The 18,173-nt window shown below is 52.3% G+C and overlaps 3 protein-coding genes across 8 annotated transcripts; 1 reads left to right on the forward strand and 2 right to left on the reverse strand.

Moving 5' to 3' along the window:
- The first annotated feature begins 186 nt into the window (after positions 1 to 186).
- TRAF3IP3 (TRAF3 interacting protein 3) lies at positions 187 to 11,729 on the forward strand. Of its 6 annotated transcripts, none has more exons than XM_032133326.1 (17): positions 189 to 644; positions 1,499 to 1,821; positions 2,792 to 2,945; positions 3,431 to 3,488; positions 3,631 to 3,655; positions 3,901 to 3,930; positions 4,179 to 4,274; positions 6,662 to 6,733; positions 6,993 to 7,133; positions 7,791 to 7,928; positions 8,157 to 8,292; positions 9,011 to 9,073; positions 9,152 to 9,211; positions 9,747 to 9,895; positions 11,056 to 11,103; positions 11,200 to 11,313; positions 11,474 to 11,729. In XM_032133326.1, the coding sequence occupies exons 1-17, from the start codon at positions 557 to 559 to the stop codon at positions 11,555 to 11,557; spliced, it is 1,779 nt and encodes a 592-aa protein (XP_031989217.1). In that variant the 5' UTR covers positions 189 to 556; the 3' UTR covers positions 11,558 to 11,729. The 6 variants fall into 6 exon arrangements, with proteins under 6 accessions (XP_031989214.1, XP_031989217.1, XP_031989216.1 ...); XM_032133327.1 differs by adding an exon at positions 750 to 954 and having other exon boundaries at positions 553 to 644; positions 11,056 to 11,313; XM_032133323.1 differs by having other exon boundaries at positions 187 to 644; positions 11,056 to 11,313.
- Positions 11,730 to 12,357: 628 nt separating this feature from the next.
- C24H1orf74 (chromosome 24 C1orf74 homolog) lies at positions 12,358 to 13,497 on the reverse strand. Its single transcript, XM_032133329.1, has one exon. It carries the CDS (start codon positions 13,487 to 13,489, stop codon positions 12,665 to 12,667), a length of 825 nt encoding a protein of 274 aa, XP_031989220.1. The 5' UTR covers positions 13,490 to 13,497; the 3' UTR covers positions 12,358 to 12,664.
- A 377-nt stretch (positions 13,498 to 13,874) lies between these two features.
- IRF6 (interferon regulatory factor 6) lies at positions 13,875 to 17,902 on the reverse strand. The gene is given in 8 exon segments (XM_032133336.1): positions 13,875 to 14,442; positions 14,734 to 14,852; positions 15,239 to 15,631; positions 15,862 to 16,008; positions 16,112 to 16,234; positions 16,646 to 16,711; positions 16,714 to 16,849; positions 17,703 to 17,902. Coding segments are annotated over 8 exon segments (1,380 nt in total). The 5' UTR covers positions 17,877 to 17,902; the 3' UTR covers positions 13,875 to 14,220.
- Between the last annotated feature and the right edge of the window lie 271 nt (positions 17,903 to 18,173).

Here is an 18,173-nt window from a genome sequence, read left to right on the forward strand (position 1 = left end):
TCTGGGTGTTCCTTCTCCACGTGCACAAGCAGAGAGCCCTTATCAGGGCATGGAGCCTTTATCAGTGCCCAGCTGGCTAAAGTGACCTCCTCCCGATTTGCATTAAGGAAGCTTTCACTTCTCTAAAGACCTTAATGAATTTCTGCCATTCCTGACCTCTCCTCAGCTGCCAAAACACCCTCTTTTTCCTCTTTCCAATCTGCAAGAAGCCTTAAAATAATAGCATTACTGTACTTCCCTAAGTCTGGATTTCTCTGCCCCAAAGCTGCTCAGGGAAACTCCGTCACCGAGTGCCACAAGCAGTTTCATGAGCCAGCGCTCAACCTCTGTGTCAGACCAGCAAGGGGAGATGCCCCAGGAGACAACTGCTGGCTCTGCTTAGAGCCAGGCTGGGCACTCTGGGCTCCCCAGATAAGCCCAATCCCGCAGTGAGTCGGGCCCGTGTCCCGCAGCCGGGCTGCGAGCACAGACAGGAACCGGGGCTCGGCCGCAGCTGCAACGTTTCCTGTTTTACAGAGAGAAAAAGAGAGCGAGAGCACAGGATGAGGTGCTTGGCATGAAGAGGGCAGTTGGGGCGTGTTCCTGCCTGATAACACCCGGCTCCTGCACAGCACTCGAGGGTAGGACGGGACCCCTGGGACCAGGTAAGTGCCAGAGCACCCACAGAGCCAGGCTGGTGGGGCTGGAGGGGAGCGGAGGCTGAAGGCAGCACCAGGCATCTTTTTCCTCTTTTTTCACCCCACTTTCAGCCTACACAACTTGCACCGGGAAACTGTAACATGAACCAGCAAGAAGCACAGTTTTTTTTCTGGTCTCCCTTGAAGCAAGAAGTGTAACAGCTTGGAAAGGAAAGATAAAGGATATGTTGAATTAGAGAGGGTAATTTGGGGTAACAGAAGGAGGAAATAGAGCATTAGCTTGTCAAGAAGGCCTCAACAGTTTGCTCAGCTCGAGGTGAGTAATGGACTGTGTTTCTTTAAGCTTTACCCTGCTTTTGAGCGCATTTTTGGTGAACTGAGGCTTTTACAGCCCTGGGACAGGCTGGGCAACCCAGAGGCAGCACAGGTGGAAGGGTGGCTGAGCTTTTCCTGATGGGAAGAGATGGATGAGTGGACACTGTGCAGGACATGCAACTGGACCTTTTCTAAAAGACAGCAAAATGAGTTGAAAAACACTCAGCATTTGGAGCAGTGTCCTGGCTGGGGCTTGTCAGTACCTTCCCCACCCAGGGCAACAGCTGACCACCCCAAAAATGCTGCTCTCCTTCAAAGGAGGCCCCTACAGTAAAAGATATCACCAGGAATGAGCTTTGAGCACCCCACAGCTATCACAAGGACAGTAAAAAGAAATTACAAGAGCAGATTTTAATACGAACTAAAAAGCATGGAAGTATTATACATGTAAATGCCACTTCCGAACCGCTGGATACCCCACAACCATTAAATGCTAGAAATGACTGGTTTTCACTCAGCCCCTGTGTTCTGCCCTGGTTTCACAGGGCAGAGGCCCCGAGGGGACGAGCCCACCATGCCCAGGCGGGCACGGCCGCAGCGGCGGCGCCCGGGCGAGAGCTACGAGGAGAGGAGCGAGCGGCGGCAGGAGGCGAGGGAGGGGCTGCGCAGGAGGGACAATGCCACCGCCTGCCGCCCCCCGGCCCGGCCCGCCCGGCGGCCAGAGCACAGCCCCCGGCAAAGGGAGTTCCTCAGGAGGAGGAACCTGGCGGGCGAGGCCGAGGGGACCCTGCCGGGACAGGAGCCCGAGGCACGAACCCCTCCGGACCCCTCCTCACGGGTGGAGCCCAGCCCGAGCATCCTGCTCCAGGTAACGCCTGCCCTGCAGCACAGCTCGGGGCTCAGCCTGCTCCAGCCACCACTAAAGCATCAGGATCCACGTCAAAACACAGCCAAAATGGAGATTGCACAGACAAAAATGCGCATTTCCCTACAAACTGCAGAGTCAGGCGCGGGGATGCAGTCACCTCCTCCCTGCCTACTCCTGAACCACGTGGAGATTTTTCTGCCATTTCTCCAAGTACAACCCCACATTTTTGCTGCCAGGCTGCAGCTTTGCAGTTACACAAATTATTTTCACCCTTGGTAAGTGAGCTGCAGCCACCTGGCTTCCCTCCATCGCCTTCACTGCGAGCAGAGAAGGTGGAGGAGTCAGGAGACTCCCTGGTACTCATTACCCACCCTGTGCTGCACAGTGACCCAGAGGGCTCCCTGCCTTCAAGAACACCTCTGGAAAGGTGCAAAACGCCCCAGGCAGAGCCAAACAGATCTCCTGGTAAATGCATATCTGTGTAAAATTCTCTGGTACACTGAGTTCATCCTTGTGAGATGTTCAACCTGTGAGAGCAGAGACAACTGAGCACAAGGTGATTTACAGACACACCCTGGAGCTCCCTGTGCAGCACCAGAGTGTGCAGAGCAATCCCCCACCGCCTGCTGCCACTTGGTTCAGCAGCTTTAGTCCCAGGAATCTGGAACAAGCACTGGCATGCACGGGGCCTTCCCCTGTTTAGCTGTGCAGAGGCCCCAGCCCGGGGGAAGCCGGTGCAGAACCAGCACCTCTGCTCCGAGATGGCAGCAGACACCCACCCCAGGGCCCAGCTCCCGGCCACCTTGTCCCGTTCTGGGGTTGTCATTCCCCCATCCCAACAGTCAGCAGGCTTTTCCCCCACTTTCCCACAAAGCTCTGGAGCAGCAGCAGCCAAAGCAGCAGATTCCTGTGGATTTGCCACAGTTCCTCGGCATCTCCTTGCTGCTCCTCACCCAGTCCCTCCCTGCAGGTACAGCCCCTCCCATCAGCCTGTTTTGGGGAGACACTGACTGCAGCTGCCCTCTCGTTCCAGCACCCGAGGAGCTGCCCCACACTGTCCCCTGCACAGTCCCTGCTGCACCTCAGCATCCCCCAGGGACGAGGGGACTCTGTCAACACCCAAGGTACGTCAGGGATGCTCAGACCTCCCAGCACAATATTCCCTTCCCACCTTCACGTCTCCATGGAGCTGTTTGGGATGAGCTGGCAGCTCCCCAGCCAGCATCCCCACTCCTGTGCTGCTTTACCATCCCAGTCTGAGGTTTCCCTGCAGACTGCAGGAACCAGGAATATTTTTCCTGGGGAAGGATAAACCAGCCCACAGCTTGACCACCAGTGCTGCCGAGCAGCTGCTCTGCCCCAGGGCTGCCCTGTTGCTGTCCCAAGATCATCCAGGGCTCTGGGGAGTGACTTCAGTGCAGGGGAACTTCCATTCTGCTTCTCTGTCCATCAGAGCAGGGCATTTCTTTGCCTCCTGTGCCCATTGAGCTGTCACTGGACACTATTTAAACTGGGAGCAATGGGAGCCATCTGGGAGCAGAGATGGACGCCCTCATGGAAAACATCCTCAGATGGGGATCATTCACATCCTCTCACTTTGCTTGCACAGGGACCCAGACCCTCCCAGACGCCAGCACAGCAGTGAAAGACTCGAGCCAGCAGACAGAGTAAGCAGCTCCTGCCCTCCCTCCCCCTCAAAAGGCACAAGGTTTGCTGCACAGACAGCTCAGCCTGGGTGGGGGTCCAGGGCCAGGGATGGCTGCAGACCCTCCCTGACACCTCAGTAACACACTTTGTTTTTCATTTCAGTTGGGGAATTGCAGTTTTAAATAAGGTAAGCAAAGCACAAGTAATGACCACCAAGAACTTCTGAAAGTTAAACTGTGGTGGAAATATTTCCACTTGCCTGGAAAAAGCAACCCAGTAGACCCCAGCAGGCTCTCCTTCTCCACCCAAATATAGGCTGTTAATACTGTGTTAAACTCTTATTTCAAAATATTTAGATTTTTGTAGCAAGTTCATGAAATGTTTATAAACTGAAACAATCCTATTTTTAAACATTTGCCCTTTCCCTTTCAGGAAATGGTGCAGCTCTCCAACTACCTGAAGGTAGGTATCAAATAGTGCTCAGCACCCACCAGGACAGCTGGTTTTCATTAAGAATAATACTTTTAAAATTAGTATTATTATTGCTAAATGAAGGGGTGTTACGTGCCCAATTTTAACGTGGCAAAAAAGCCAACAGACCTCAAAGACCTCGAGCCCCCCAAGCAGGGCAAGCCCAGCCCTGGGCTAGGGGGGCTCTGGGCTGTCCCCACCAGCTCTGGGTCCCACTGACCACATCCCCTTGCCCACAGGAGGCCCTGCACCGCGAGCTGCTGCTCAAGCAGAAGATGGTGATTTTGCAGGAGCTTCTCTCCACGCTGCTCCAGGCATCAGAGAAATCCTGGCAGGTACCAGGGAGCTGCAGAACCCCTCATCCCCTCCCAGTGCCTCCCTGCCTCATTGCCACCTCTCTGCTTAGGGAGGGTGGGACAAACTCAGGAGTTAAGGGGGCACTTGGCCTGAATTTTTCCCTTTTGTGCCCCAAGAGATTCTTGCAAAATGTACTTTGCTTTCAGATCAACAGCAAGTCTAAAAATCTGTATTCTCCTGTAAGGTTTGGGGTGTTTTTATAGCTTGCCTTTCCCACTGTTTCTTAAAGCAAACAGCAGTGAGTGGGGATAAAATAACAGGGTTATCCTCCCTGTTCCTGTCAGGGATGTATTCTGGGCCCCAAACACAGGCCAGAGCCCCAACACCAAGGCTGTTGGTGCTGCATTGTGGCCTGGCATCAAACTGTCTCCCCACAGCTCAAAAAAAATCCTCTGGGCACCCTGAGCCAGGGGCCTTTTTTTATGCTGTAAGGACACAAAATTAGGGTGACGCATTTAATGAAATATATGAAGATTTCCTAAAGGATTATTAATCAAATATTAATTTGTGCCATTTAAAAAAAGTAGTTAGAAAGTTCTGTTGGGGCAGAAAAGCGAGCGATTGGGCGAGGGGGCACAAAAACTTGTGTTAGACATCCTGTGGTCAGAAACTTCCGCCTTCGCTCGCTCCTTCAATATAATGTGAGCAGGAAAAAACACCCAGCCACACTCGCAGGAAGTGGCCACGAAACCTCAGGTTACAAACAGGTGGGTGCTCTTTGCTGCTCACTGCCCTTGCTGCAGGAGAGACTTTGCTGCTGCCTCTTGCACTCCGCTTTTCATCAGCCTAAAAATCCCCTTGGTGCTGGAGCTGATGGGGTGAACAGGCAGATGCTGCTGCTTGGAGGGAATTCCAGGAGGCAGGTGGGGCTGGGGGGCTTCTCCAGAGGGTGCTGGCCAAGGGAGGGAGGGATGGATGGAGCCTTCCCCGTGATGCTGTGCGATAGAAAGTGAGGGTTGGCTGCCCCTTTCCAGCCTCAGGTGAGACGCCAAATGTTTGTTGTAGCAGCTTTTTAACCCTTTCTAATACTTTGGGTTTCAAAGATGAGCTGTTGAATGCATGTGAGTGACGTGGCTGTAGCTCTCAGAATGGCCACAGAGTCATTTTTGAGGTGCTGTTCATGTGTGGTTGTGGCTTGATGGGGCAAGTGAACGCTCTGCGGGAAGATGGGGGTGTCAGACTGAAAGGACAAAGCATTTGGGCCCTTCCCCCTCTCACAATTTCACTCTGAGATTAGAGAGACCTTCCTACCCCGGGTCTGTGCCTTAAATCCCCCACCAGTTGTAAAAGCTGCACAGTTGATTCAGAAATGCTGCCAGGTGAAGGATGATGCTAAGTGAGTCTCCGTTATGATTAAGGTCCTTTTCAACCCAAACCCTTCCATGATTTCTGCTCCAAAGCACAGGAAGGGCCTGATTGCCTTGTCCATGGCACAGCCACATCTGTGCACAGCAGCTGGGGCCCATGCAGATAACAGGAGGAAACCAGGAAGAATATTGCACATCTAAAATTGCCTTCCAAAATCCCACCTACTTACTAAGAGCCTTTAGTTCTTTGCACCAACAACTGAAGTGGGAAGATTTAGTCTTTGGGACTGTAAACGTGCTTCTGTGCAAATTTAAACAGTGCTGAGACACCAGGGAATCTGGTTCTGCTTGGGTCTGTCAGCTATTCCTGTAACATCAAGGAGTTTCTTTTCAGAGTCGTGACTTCAAACAGCAGTGGGCAGAGAGGATATTGGTGTTCTCAGTATTGGTGGTGGAAAAACAGCCTACGTGAACTCTTTGCTAGAAAGATTATCTCAATTTGCACGCAGTCTGCTTTCACAAAGCCTGAGCAGCCTGACTAACACCGAGAGGAGATGATGATAATGGGCAAAATGAATCATCACCAGTGCCCTCGATCCCCCTGCCCAACTGCAGATGTTGCAATGCAGACCCAGCCTATTTTCCAAGGAGAACAGTGAGACAAGATCGTTCCAGCAGCTGGAGCTTGAGGCAGGGAGGGAGCACAAGCAGAGAACAGGGGTATCCATGGGGACAGGCAGCAGCTGCACTTCTGCTAAACTCAGCCAGAGCAACCCAAAATCCCCTCGCTCTTAACTTGGCATGTCACTGCCAGCACCTGCACTCAGTAACCAGAGAAACTGCCTCAGGACAGGTTTTCAATCCATAAAAGTTTTACTTCCCCCATATCCCATTTCTTCTGAAGCTGGGAAGGTTTACTTGAGCTCTCAGCACTGAAGAGACTTTGAATTGATTACAGACAAAGAGAGAAAAAGAATCAAAACACAACCTAACAAAACATTGGGGGCACATTGTGCAGTTCATAATTTCACATCTCACTTCAATTTCTTTTTCCCCAGGGTCAGCTGAATGAAGACAAACTGAGGTGTAAACTACGGGTGCTGGAAAATCAGTTGCAGGCCTGCACCCAGGTAATGTCTGATTCACTGACAAACAGGTGAGGAAAGGCAGGAAGACCAAAATCAAATCTTGTAATTGGGTCGAGTCTCAGTTTCTACACCAATCAGATTAGATACCTATCCAAAAAGGACTTTAACTCCTTGCTGAAGCAATGCTTCACAGCACATTAGCAGTAGCATTTACACATTCCGGGTTTGCTAATATTCAGGTTTAGCAGGGTCAGGAGTCTGACAGATAAGCGTTTCAAGCTCTTTATTTCTTTCTTTAAAGAGTTACTCAAAGGAGTGTGTGAAGAAGATCCTGATAGAGATGGAGGACCAGAAGCAGACCTATGAGCAGAAGGCAAAAGAGGCTCTTCAGAAGATGCTGGAGGACAAACTCCAAGCAGAGCAGCAGCTGCAAAACTCTCAGGTGAGCAACACATTTTACACCTGGCTTGGCTTTAATTTAGTCCAGCTGTGACAAAGAAAACCCACACGTCAGGGAAAGGCAATGACAGGCTTACCATTAACAGCAAAGATAAAAAAATTACAACGTTTTAGCTACTCAGCAAAGCCCAAAGCAGCTTTAATGCAACCTGTGCTCATTGCACTGCACATCAAGCTACAGACAGCTCACAGCTGGGGAAGTGTACTCGGGTTTGTCAGCTGGAATTGCAATCCCTTCCCCTCCACCACCCCTCTGTGCCTTTCCCTGCTCTGAACACACACACCAGGGCACGATGTCTCCAGAGTTGCTCGTTTATATGAAAATACCTTTTCCCCAAGAGGCAGCAAATTGCTTTGACCCACAGGATAACTGGTATTTGCAGAAAAACAAGCGAGTTTTAGCCCAAGTACCACCAGGCTTCTCAAGCCTGCTGGCAGCACAGGGACGTGTTCCAGAGGGAACACTGCCCGTGTTGGCTCTGTCCATCAGATGGCATCAGCCCCATGCAGGTTTTTGTATCCTGGTGCTGGGGGAGCCAGCACTGCCCAGCACAGCCCAGCTGTGTCACCCAGGGCAGCCTGGCCCGGTCCCACTGGGCCCTGGGTCACACCCACCCCGGGTCCCTGCTCTCCTCCCCAGAGAAGCCTGGCAGAGACACGAGAGGACCTTGCCCTCTGGAAGGAGCACGACACTGCCCTCAAAGCCGAACTGACCAAGGTGACCACAGCACACACCGAGCTCAAAAACAGCTTCCAGTCTTTACAGAGTGAGTTCCAGGTATGTCGGTTCCCTGCAGGAGCAGCTTCCTCTGGAATTCGGGATTTTGCTGATGCCAGGGTGCCCAGAGCAGCTGTGGCTGCCCCATCCCTGGAAGTGGCCAAGGCCAGGTTGGACGGGGCTTGGAGCAACCTGGGACAATGGAAGGTGGTCTGGGGGGCAGGACGAGACGAGCTTTAATGTCCTCCCAAGCCCGGGCAGTGTGTGACTGTCTCTCCCCTCGGGCAGCGGGCGGACGCGCAGAACGAGCGGCTGAGCCGGGAGCTGCAGGTGCTGCGGGAGGAGCACACGGAGCTGCTGCAGAGAGCCAGCGCCCTGCGCAGCGACAACGACCGCCAGGCCGGCCACATCCGCCACATCCAAGGTACCCGGGACACGCACCGGGCCGTGCCCTCCGAAAAAACGGAGGGACAAGGAAAATACTCCTAAACCCACGGTGCTTAGAGCCGCACGCACACACGGCTCGCTTCCAACGCTGCGCACCTCAGCTTGCCACAAAAGCTTCTGGTTTCCAGAGTCCTCCAAAAGTTGTTTCCGACTAGATTAAAGAGTTCAGAGAAGTCAAGTGACTTTGCTAGAGGAAAGGATGGAATGGGAGACCTGAAAAGAAATAAAAATCTGAGATGTGGCCTCAGCTTCCATCAGGATTTTGCACCCTTGCCAGAGCATCAAACACAGCGCTGCAGCCCCTGGCACTGGGTATTACACAGGAGCTGATGGTGTCCTAAAGCACCAGTTCAGACAGGCAAGGAAACTCACACACGTTATTTTAAATTCACACATGACTATTTTAAAGCATAATTAAGGAAGAGAAAGTGGGTTGCAGTTCTAATCTCATAACAGGTCTTGCATGAACACCTTTAAAATAAACCATAAATGACTTGAACGCAAGGCACACAAGACAAAGCTGCCAAAAAAGGGCAATGAACAGCTAAAAATCACATCCCTTCAGAGAAGAAAGTTCAGTGCAGCCTACAATGTCTGCTCGACTCTGCACACGGGGAGAACAGAAAAGTACCACCCTTGCAAAAAGATACACAGAGATTTACACCAACCTTGATTTCCTTCTGTCTTTATTTCAGATAAATTGCAAAAAGAGCAGGAGCAGAAGGTAACACTGGAAGCAACAATCAGCCATTTGCAGAGTAAGTAACACAGAGATGCACAAAGTAAGAGACCTTCTTTAGTGCTGTGGATAATAATGTGGCTTTTTGTGTTCCCAGACTTGATCCACAACCAGAACAACCAACAGGAGAGCCAGGAGGTGATGGTGCAAAGGAAAGGTCAGCAAACTTTGTAATCCCCACATAGCACTCCCTGGACACAGGAACACTAGCCCTGACTCTAGGAAAAGTCTACATTGGTTTAGAATGAACAGTTATTCTAGAGCTACACCGAATGAGTTGTTTTGCTAGATAACATTAAAACAGAAATGTATTTATGATGGCAAGGACTTTAAAAAATAAATGGATTTCACTGCAAATTCTACTTCAGTGGCTACGCCATATTTTTTCCAAACAAAATATATTCCAGCTTATAATTACAATTACAGCTGTACCTGACAAAAGAAATTAATGAAAAAAGCATTTTGATTCTCCCTCCCCATTATTTCTGGCAAATGCTTAGAAATATTGCTCTAAAGATGATGAACTTGTAGCTTACAGCAGAGACAGGCCTGTGATAACAAAGTCAGCTCCTGTGTCTTCTGCTTTGTGCACAGCACACAAATATTATCCTTAAACTGTGCTGAGTAAACAAGAGCGAAAGCCAACCCAGAGCCTAGAGTTGTTTCTCATCAGAAGCCTGACTCTTTTCTAGACCAGGTTTTCACCACACAGACCCCACCTCTCACTCCTGCCAAGGAAAAACAAAACTCTCTGTTAGAGCACCCTGAGGAGGAGGGAACAGAAAGTCTGAAGGATGAGATGCAGAAAAGGACATCCCAGCTCACAGCAAAGGAGGACGAGGTGAGGAAGTCCCTCAGTTGTTGCTGGTGCAAGAGCTCCAGCAGAAACACCACACACCAAAGCTCCTGCAAGTAACCCAGGCTTGGGCTCTCCTGTAAGGATTATCTCCCCTAAGTTTTTGTCCTGGTACCACTCTTGCCTAAACCCCCGATGAAGCACCTACACACAAGGACAGGGTTCCAGGAGCCTTGGCTGCAGGAGCAGAGCTCTCCCCACACAAACCCACTCCTGCTCTCACAGACAGGAGAGCCTCAACAGCCTCCCAGGGAAAAGCCAAAGCCACACGTTAAGAACCAACCCCCTGACCATAAAGGAAGGAGAGGAGGAAAAGAAAAGGCGTGCAATAATAGCAACAATGAAAAGAACAGGAAGGGTCTGTTAACAGAAGCAATGCCCTTACAACTGGGCTGCAAAAAACCCAACCAACCAAAGCTATACAGCCTTTTACACACACTTTGCCATCAAACCAGGCTTCTGCCAACCAACAGCATCTCAATTCTTATTGCAGTGTTCAGCCAGCAAGGATTTATAAAAAAGGACTTATAAAAATGATTTATAACTTACTGTAACAGAGCTGAGAGCCATGCAGGAGGAGAGCTTGTCACACTAACCCACAAGACTGAGGGTACCACCACCATCAGGTAGCACCCAGCAGCCCCCAGGAGGGGTCTATAAAGCACAGTCACAGCAAGAGGGAACAGCTGGGGAGGACAAGAAACCCCAGCTGCCCCCACTTTGGCTCCTGAAGCCTCTGGGCACAGGCAGGGTGCTGCTGCCAATGCTCGTCAGAATGTCAGGGAGAACTCACTCTATCTGACTGTTCAGGAGAAGGGGCCATCCCTGAGTTTTGGGGTTGCACAGCACAACCAAGGTGCCTGTCCCAGGTGTCCCATGTCTCAGAGGGCTTAAAGAACTGTCAGGAATTGCTGTTGGGATCAGTGAAATGGAGAAGGAATTTCAGATTGAGGGGCAAGCCCTGGTAGGAGTCTGCATTCCACATCTTCCTGACCTGCACGCTCCTGCGATCATAAAAAATCACTATCCCCCCCCGTGATGTGAACGTTGGCAGCAAAGCCAGGCAGGCGGTGGGATGGTGGCAGCCCGGGCATGGCCCCCAGCCCCACGCTGCCAGTAACGCTGAGCTGTGCTCTGTCCCGCAGGTTCATGAGGACACTTGGGCAGCGGAGCTGGGCCGTGCCCGTGGGCAGGTGAAGCGCTGCGGCTGCTGCGGCAGCCCGGCCGCTCTGGGTGTGTACAGACCCGAGGGGGCCCCTCCTGCTAAGAGCCCCTTGCTGTGCTTGCAGTGCTCGAAGCTGCGCTCGGAGCTGGAGGCGCTGAGCGAGGAGTACCAGTCCTGCCTGACCCGGCTGCGCCAGTGCCGGGACGAGCTCAACCGCTCCCACGGCAGCCAGGCACAGGTGGGAGCTCCTGTCCCGACCCCCAGCGCTGCGCAGCGGCCTGGGAAAGATCCCCCCCTCCTTTGTGCAGTGCAGAGAGATGAATGACATCCTTGCTAGGGCTGAGATGAGAAGTGTCATCCCCCAGCACATTCCTAGTAACACATGCTTCTCCTGGCAGAGACAGCGTGGTCACTGGATCCCTCTCCTGGTGGCAGTGGTAGCAGTGGCCGTCGCCACCTTCCTCGCGAGTTACAGGCTGTGAAGGAGCTCCTGGATGACTGACTTCACTGCAGGAACTGACCTCTGCTTCACCAAAAGCAACTCGACCTCACCGCACCTTCTGCTGTTTCGTATGTGCACATTTGGTTCTTATCCTGAGCTGGTCTCACTCCAGACAACTCCCAATAAACACGGGGACATCACCCCTTCCCTCAGCTGCTGTGGTTACTCTGTTCCTGCTGAAGGTTGCACTGCCCAGCCCCCGAGGCACTGGGGGACGAAGCCCCTCTGGCCACCACTGCCGTGGCTCTCACAGGGCAAGGAGGATGGGGCATCCCATGCCCTTGGGATCCAGCCTGCCTGGGTTTTATGCCCCCAAATTCTCTTCCTGCTTTTATTGCCTCCCTAAATGGGAGGTCCTCGATCCTGGACCATCTCTATTCTTACCTGACAAATAAACCCAGCTCACAGGGGCTCTTTAGCACAGTCCCCTCTTGAGTCCTGAGCAATTTTCCCACCTCACACCCACCAGGCCCTGTTCTATCCCACTCCTCCAGCATCTCTTGTGGCTGAGCATCCCCATAGCCACACCCGCTTCCCTTTCACTTCCAGCACATGAATTCATCAGAGACAGGGGTTTAAAGTCCCTCTTCCAGCTGCACTGTGCAGGTTTTATGGCAGCACTTGCCCCTCATTCATGTGCAGGCTCAGATACAACACAGTGCACGACACCACCTCGCACGGAAGTAAATATACATGAAATATACACGCAATATACACATAATAATATACAGGCAGTAAATACACATGGAGCCTACGATAAACTTCACTAATTCAAAACACTGTGGTATTCAAATCTTTTATTAATCTTCATCTGCCTATTGCAAATAAATGCACAGTGACTTTGCAGGGTGTGATGTGCAGGCAGGGCTGAGGCAGCAGAGCAGCTGGGAGCACACATGTCCACACACTCATCTTTAAGGTACATGTATTGGGTTTTGCCACTGGCCTGCAGTGACTGTCACAATTCAGCCTTCAGTGCTCAAGGACCAAGAGAGATGCAGGGGACAACACACACAGGGAACTGGATCTTCTGCCTTGGTCCCTGATGCAGCGAGGAAGGCTAAAAAGTTGTGAGTATGCTCATGTTTCACAAGGCAACCGCTGGAAGAGACACGACCTCGCTCGAAATGCAGAGATCTACAAAATCATCCTGAGCACTGAAAGCCTCCTTGAGCTCCTCGCACCAGGCATCCAGCACCTCCCTGAGCTCTGCGCAGAGGCTCTCCGGGACGCTGAAGGAGTAGATCTGGACCCTGAGCCCATCTTTTATCCGGGGGCAGGAGGCCTGGGCCGTGAACACCCTCAGCGGGGTCAGGGCCAGGCAGTTCTCGGCGCCCTCGGCGCTGGCGAAGGTGTACACGGCGGGGTAGCCCAGCAGCACCCCGGCCACGGTGCACAGGTTCCAGTCGCCGGGAACAACCTCGCTGGCGGTCACCGGCTCGGCGCTGGCGGCCTCAGCGTCCCGCAGGTGGCCCAGGAGGTCGGCGAGGTGGCCGCGGATGGTGCGGGCCTCGGGCGGGGCGCACAGCGCCGGGCCCCGCCGCCCCGCCGACACATCCACGAGCGGCGCGGGCCGGGCGCGGAGCACGGCGCGGACCCTGCTGCGGGCCAGCCCCGGCCGCAGCACCAGCGCCGAGCCGCCCATGCCCAGCACGTGGAGGCGGCCCCGGGCCAGCCCGGCCTCCCGCAGCCTGCCCAGGTACCGCCGCAGCTCGGCCGGGCCCGCGGCCCCGCAGTCCCACAGCAGCGCCGGCTTCAGCCCGGCCGCCACCGCCAGCACCTCCCCGGCCGCATGCAGCGCTCGGGCCGCGGGCAGCCGCCGCCTCCGCCCGGCCCCGGGCCCGGCCCCCAGCGCCTCCCGGGCCGCCGCCACCAGCAGCGGCACCGGCAGCGACGCGGGCCCCGGGGCCATGAGCGGAACCAGCGCGGCCGCGCGGTTCCGGGGCGGGCCCGAGCTCAGCCCGGCCCCGGGCGGAGCCACCGCCCCCGCCACGGCCCACGGAAGCGCTCGGAGCCCGGGCACCAAAGCAGGGACAGGGACAGCCCGAGCCCTGCTGGGAGCCGCTGGCAGCCTGCACCATCACAGCATGCTTTGGAGTGTACGGATCTGAAGGATCAGAGCCCAGAAGACTGGGCTAGAGGAGCTCCAGAGGCCCCTTCCACCCCCATTCCGGGATACACGCATTTACAATGCCTGCATACACCCCCCCCTCTACAAAACCGCACACTCTAAGGAGTATCAGCCTCCGAGGTTGCTGTTACAGCCCCGTTCAAGAGAAAAAAACTAGACAAGGTGATATTGTGCAGGCAGGTTTAATAGAGCACAGAATATTTTTTCTTCCACTCTAATGGTCAAGTGTTTATATACATTGTATTAATAGCAGATTAAAAAATATTACAGAATTGAAAATCTGATTTATACAGATGGGTTACTTAAGCAAACAGCTGAAAAGGGTGAAGGAGTTAGAAGTATTCCTCTGGTTTCAGCCACTTCCAAAACAAAAGCACCACAGACCGCTGAAATTGTGGAAGCAGATGACGAGATTTACAGATTTTATTTATTCAGATTTAGGCAAGGCACTGGTTAAGAAACACTTCTCTATATGTACAACATAAGAAACCCCGGTGGATGCCAAGGGTCTGTCACTGTGCTGGGAGTGGCTGTGCCATGTGCATGGCGGGGGCCTGCATGGGCCAGCCCTCCTGGTGGTTCTGCAGCAGCCGGTACAGCTGCTTCAGGTGCGCCACGATGTTGTCCTTGATGTCCGGCGTGGAGATCTGCAGCCGCACGCTGCCGCTGTCAAAGGAGCGCGTGAAGTCCCCAGAGAACATCTCGTAGATCATCCGGGCCACAACGGGGATGACCTGTTAAAGAGGGCATTTGTTCTAGCCTAAAGGCACACGGAATATCCCTGTTACTCTGCAGGAACCCCTCTCCTGGATGCAGAGACGGTTTCCACAATACCTTAAAACACACAAACCAATTCTATTCAGCACATGTCACATTTGTATTTGCTCTCCCAAACCCCACCAGTGTTACTGGAGTTTTCCTGGTGTCAGAAGCTACAGCAGAGAAGAACAGGTCTCGGTATCCATGGGAATTGATCCCAAACCCAACAAGGCTGGCACACGTCACCGCAGAGCCCCAGCTCCTACCTGCACCACGATCAGCTTCCTCTCCCTGGGTTTTCCATCGGGCCACTCTTCTCCAAAACAGAAGTAGATCTCGTATGGTGGCTGCTTCTCAATTTGTCCCTTCTGATGGGCAATCAGCTCTAAGAAGAAAAGCAGAGCACTGCAGGGTTGTCCTCTTTAAGCTGGAAACACCTGTGCCATCCCACCTGACTGCAGCACCCCCACTCTTACCTACACACTGTCCTCTGCCACCTCTCACAATTACAGCCCATTCCTTGCATGTGAAGTGCTTTCTTTAAAAGCAAGGCCCTCTGATGTCTCTCAGAGCGTTATATGAGTGTACAGCCCTTTGCTCCCGCCACACACCCGCTCCAAGCTCCCCTGAAGTCAGGGCAGCAGTGGCCCTGACCCACTCTCCACAGAGAACTACCTGGTGCATCCAGGCGGAGCCCCAGTGCAGACCACCCTTTCCAGCAGTGCCATGACCAGTGTCCAGAGCTATTTGCCAGAAGCACAAGTTACCTACCACTTAGGAACGTCTCCAGACAGAAGAGCTTGACCTTCTTTTGCCTCTCGATCAGATTTGGGGTGGTGGAGGAGGGGGCACAGGGACCAGACCAGTACACCTTGCACTGGCAGAGCCGCACGGCATAGATGGCGTGGCCACTGACCTCCAGGATCAGTCCCCTGTCCATAACATCCAGCAGCCGACTCGTGAAGATCTTCTGCCTTTCATTGGTGATCTGCTCCGTCCCTGGAAACTTGACTTGCTCCAAACTGATGGGCCCAAAGAGCTCTTCCTGGTCTGGCATAGGACCCAGCTCTCCATAGAAAAGTCTGCAGCCCTGCGGGTTGCTCACGGTCGTCGTGGGTCCGGTCTCCTTTCCTCGATACTCAAATTTGATTTCTAGGTCTGTCACTGTGAGAGAAACTGTCAGTGTGGCTTTTCCTGGATCATCAGCAGCAGGGACACCATGCAAGCCCCACTGCCTTCACAGGGATGTTTAAACCACACACAGTTCTATTTAACCTACACAAGTTCTCCTCGCTCACCCACAAACAGCCACAGGAAGAAAAAGGTAAAACACTATTTTCTGTGAGGTTTTAAAGTACAAAAGCAGAAGCACTGTTACAAACCCATGCACATACTTGGCAGGGAGCTGATCCAGAGCTCGGGGCTGCTGAAGAAGTCGTGCTGCAGTGCTGTCGGGGGCATTTCCATATCCAGGGGTTCGTTCTTTGGCCACACAGTTTCAGGGCTGCAGTTTTCTGCACTGGCTGGAGCCATCGGAGAATCTACAAAAAGGACACAACTCTTCAGTAAATCAAGATTTTATTTCAAGCATGTGCCAATTTACAAACAAATACCTTCACTAATACATTAGTCTGTGCCACCAACCATTGATATTAAGAAATGGAAATGTCTCTTGAATTGGGACATGCTGAGATTGATTCAATTCTTCCTCCTCTTCATCATCAAGATCATTATCCTTTTCATCCCACGGAGCTGAACCAGTGGAACCTGCAAACAAGCACATTCTTGTGGGTGGATGATCAGCATGAAACACTGAAAAAATATCTTCATATTGGTTGTGCACAATATTGGATATTCATTTGTGTATTTTTGAAATATAAGTAAAAAAGGATAAATCTGATCCATACTAGATGCTAATTTCAGTTTAATATATAATTCTAGAAAGCGAAGGTAAAGTATTGATGGAGTAAGACACAGTATTGCCAATATCAGATTGTTTAGCAGGAAAACATGCAACTGTGTGCAGCTTTATTAATTTTAGTACTAAAGCATGACTCAAAGTCCCTTTAGTTTAAGTACAGTCTTCACCTGGCAGCTGAAGAGTTAATGCAGAGAGGGAAGGAGGTGCCTTGGACAAAGGCCTGCCCAGGAGCCAGCCCGTGTCAGCAAGGCCCTCACCTGGATTAATGATTGATCCCTGCGACTGCGGGATGTCGCACACTTCATAAATTTTAATAGGGTTCATGGCACCTCCTTGGTGCCATCGTACATCAAATTAAACTCCCGGCTCTTGTTAAGTGCACATCGGAGCTGGGCTTTCCACTTTGCAGGGTCTGGCTCGTCCACTCCTTCCTGGTACTTTCCCGTTTCCACGGCCCATGCCTGGGGACAAAGTACAGCCAGCTCAGTCCAGCCCTCCCCACAGAGCAGCTTTTATCAGAAATCATACTTCCAAACAAATCCACTGTCAAACCCTTCTCTTGCAGAAGTCTTAATTAGAGCTCTTGTGATAACAAAAAAATGGAAATTCCCACTTTAATAGTTTTTCCCATTAAAATAAAGTGGAGAAAAAAAGATGTAAATCCAAACTCCAAAAGAACATTAGCAGTTTTGGGTTAGAGATTCTGTGGGTCTCAGATTCAACACCAGAAGTCCTTTTTGACAGGGAGCCTGTGCAGGAGGAATGGATTCAGTTAAAATGGAGTGGAAGGACAGCCACAGACATCTGGCTGGCCTCTCCCTCTCTCACCCCAAAATCTGATTATTGGTCCAAGATCCCTCCAAGACAGAGGTCAGAAATTCCTCAAAGGAGTGTAGGGAGTTACAGTGAATCCCTTGGGATAAGAATATTAGGGACAGCACTAATATTTGCTTGTGATGAGCTTGTGGTGGACCCCTTAAGATTTACAGAACAGCATTTCAGGGTTTGCTGCCAAGAACAAGCCAGTTACCACATCCCAGCCCGAGTGGATGAAGCCAACAGCAGTCATCTTCCAGAGACCACGGATCACACAGCATCTGCCCTTTGGTGGTGGGAAAGGGTTAAAAAACTCAACACTGTCTCAGGCAGTGCCAAGCTTGGCATCCAGGTGCACACAGTGGCTTTTCTGAGGTCAGATAAATAAAGCGTGCCTAGAAACAGCTTCCGAGATGCCTGTCCAGCTCCTGGGCCAACAATCCAGCCCTTTGTCTCTATTTCAGAGCCGTGGGATCCCCGAGCTCTCCCCTGCCTCACCTTGAAGATGGTGTTCTCCTCCTCGTGCTGGGGGCTGTGCCGAGTCGCGTGTTTCCAGGGGATCTGGAACCGCTTCGCCTCCCGGTTCAGCCAGATCAGCCCGGGGTACATCCCACTGTCCACCTGGGCCACCAGCCACGGCTTCAGGCGCACCCTCCGCGGGTGTAGGGCCATGATCTGCTGGGGTAACGGCAGAGCCACTGCTAGAGGTTACTTGGGACTCATCTGCTTCAAAAAAACTGAATTAATTTAACGAGAAAAGGCCCTATGCTGTGTAACTGCTGTATTGTGTATGTTACTGCACCCTGAAACCACCAGATCGAGCAGGGTGACTCCTCTGCCAGGAAGAGTCACACACACCTCACTAAGCGGGGCCCAGAACCGTTACAAGCACAACAGCTTCAATAGTTCAATACAGCTTCCACAATTCAACATTCCAGAGCACGTTATTTGTGCTCAACGAGCACACGG

The sequence above is a fragment of the Corvus moneduloides genome, chromosome 24 (assembly GCF_009650955.1).
Source record: "Corvus moneduloides isolate bCorMon1 chromosome 24, bCorMon1.pri, whole genome shotgun sequence".
NCBI lineage: Eukaryota > Metazoa > Chordata > Aves > Passeriformes > Corvidae > Corvus > Corvus moneduloides.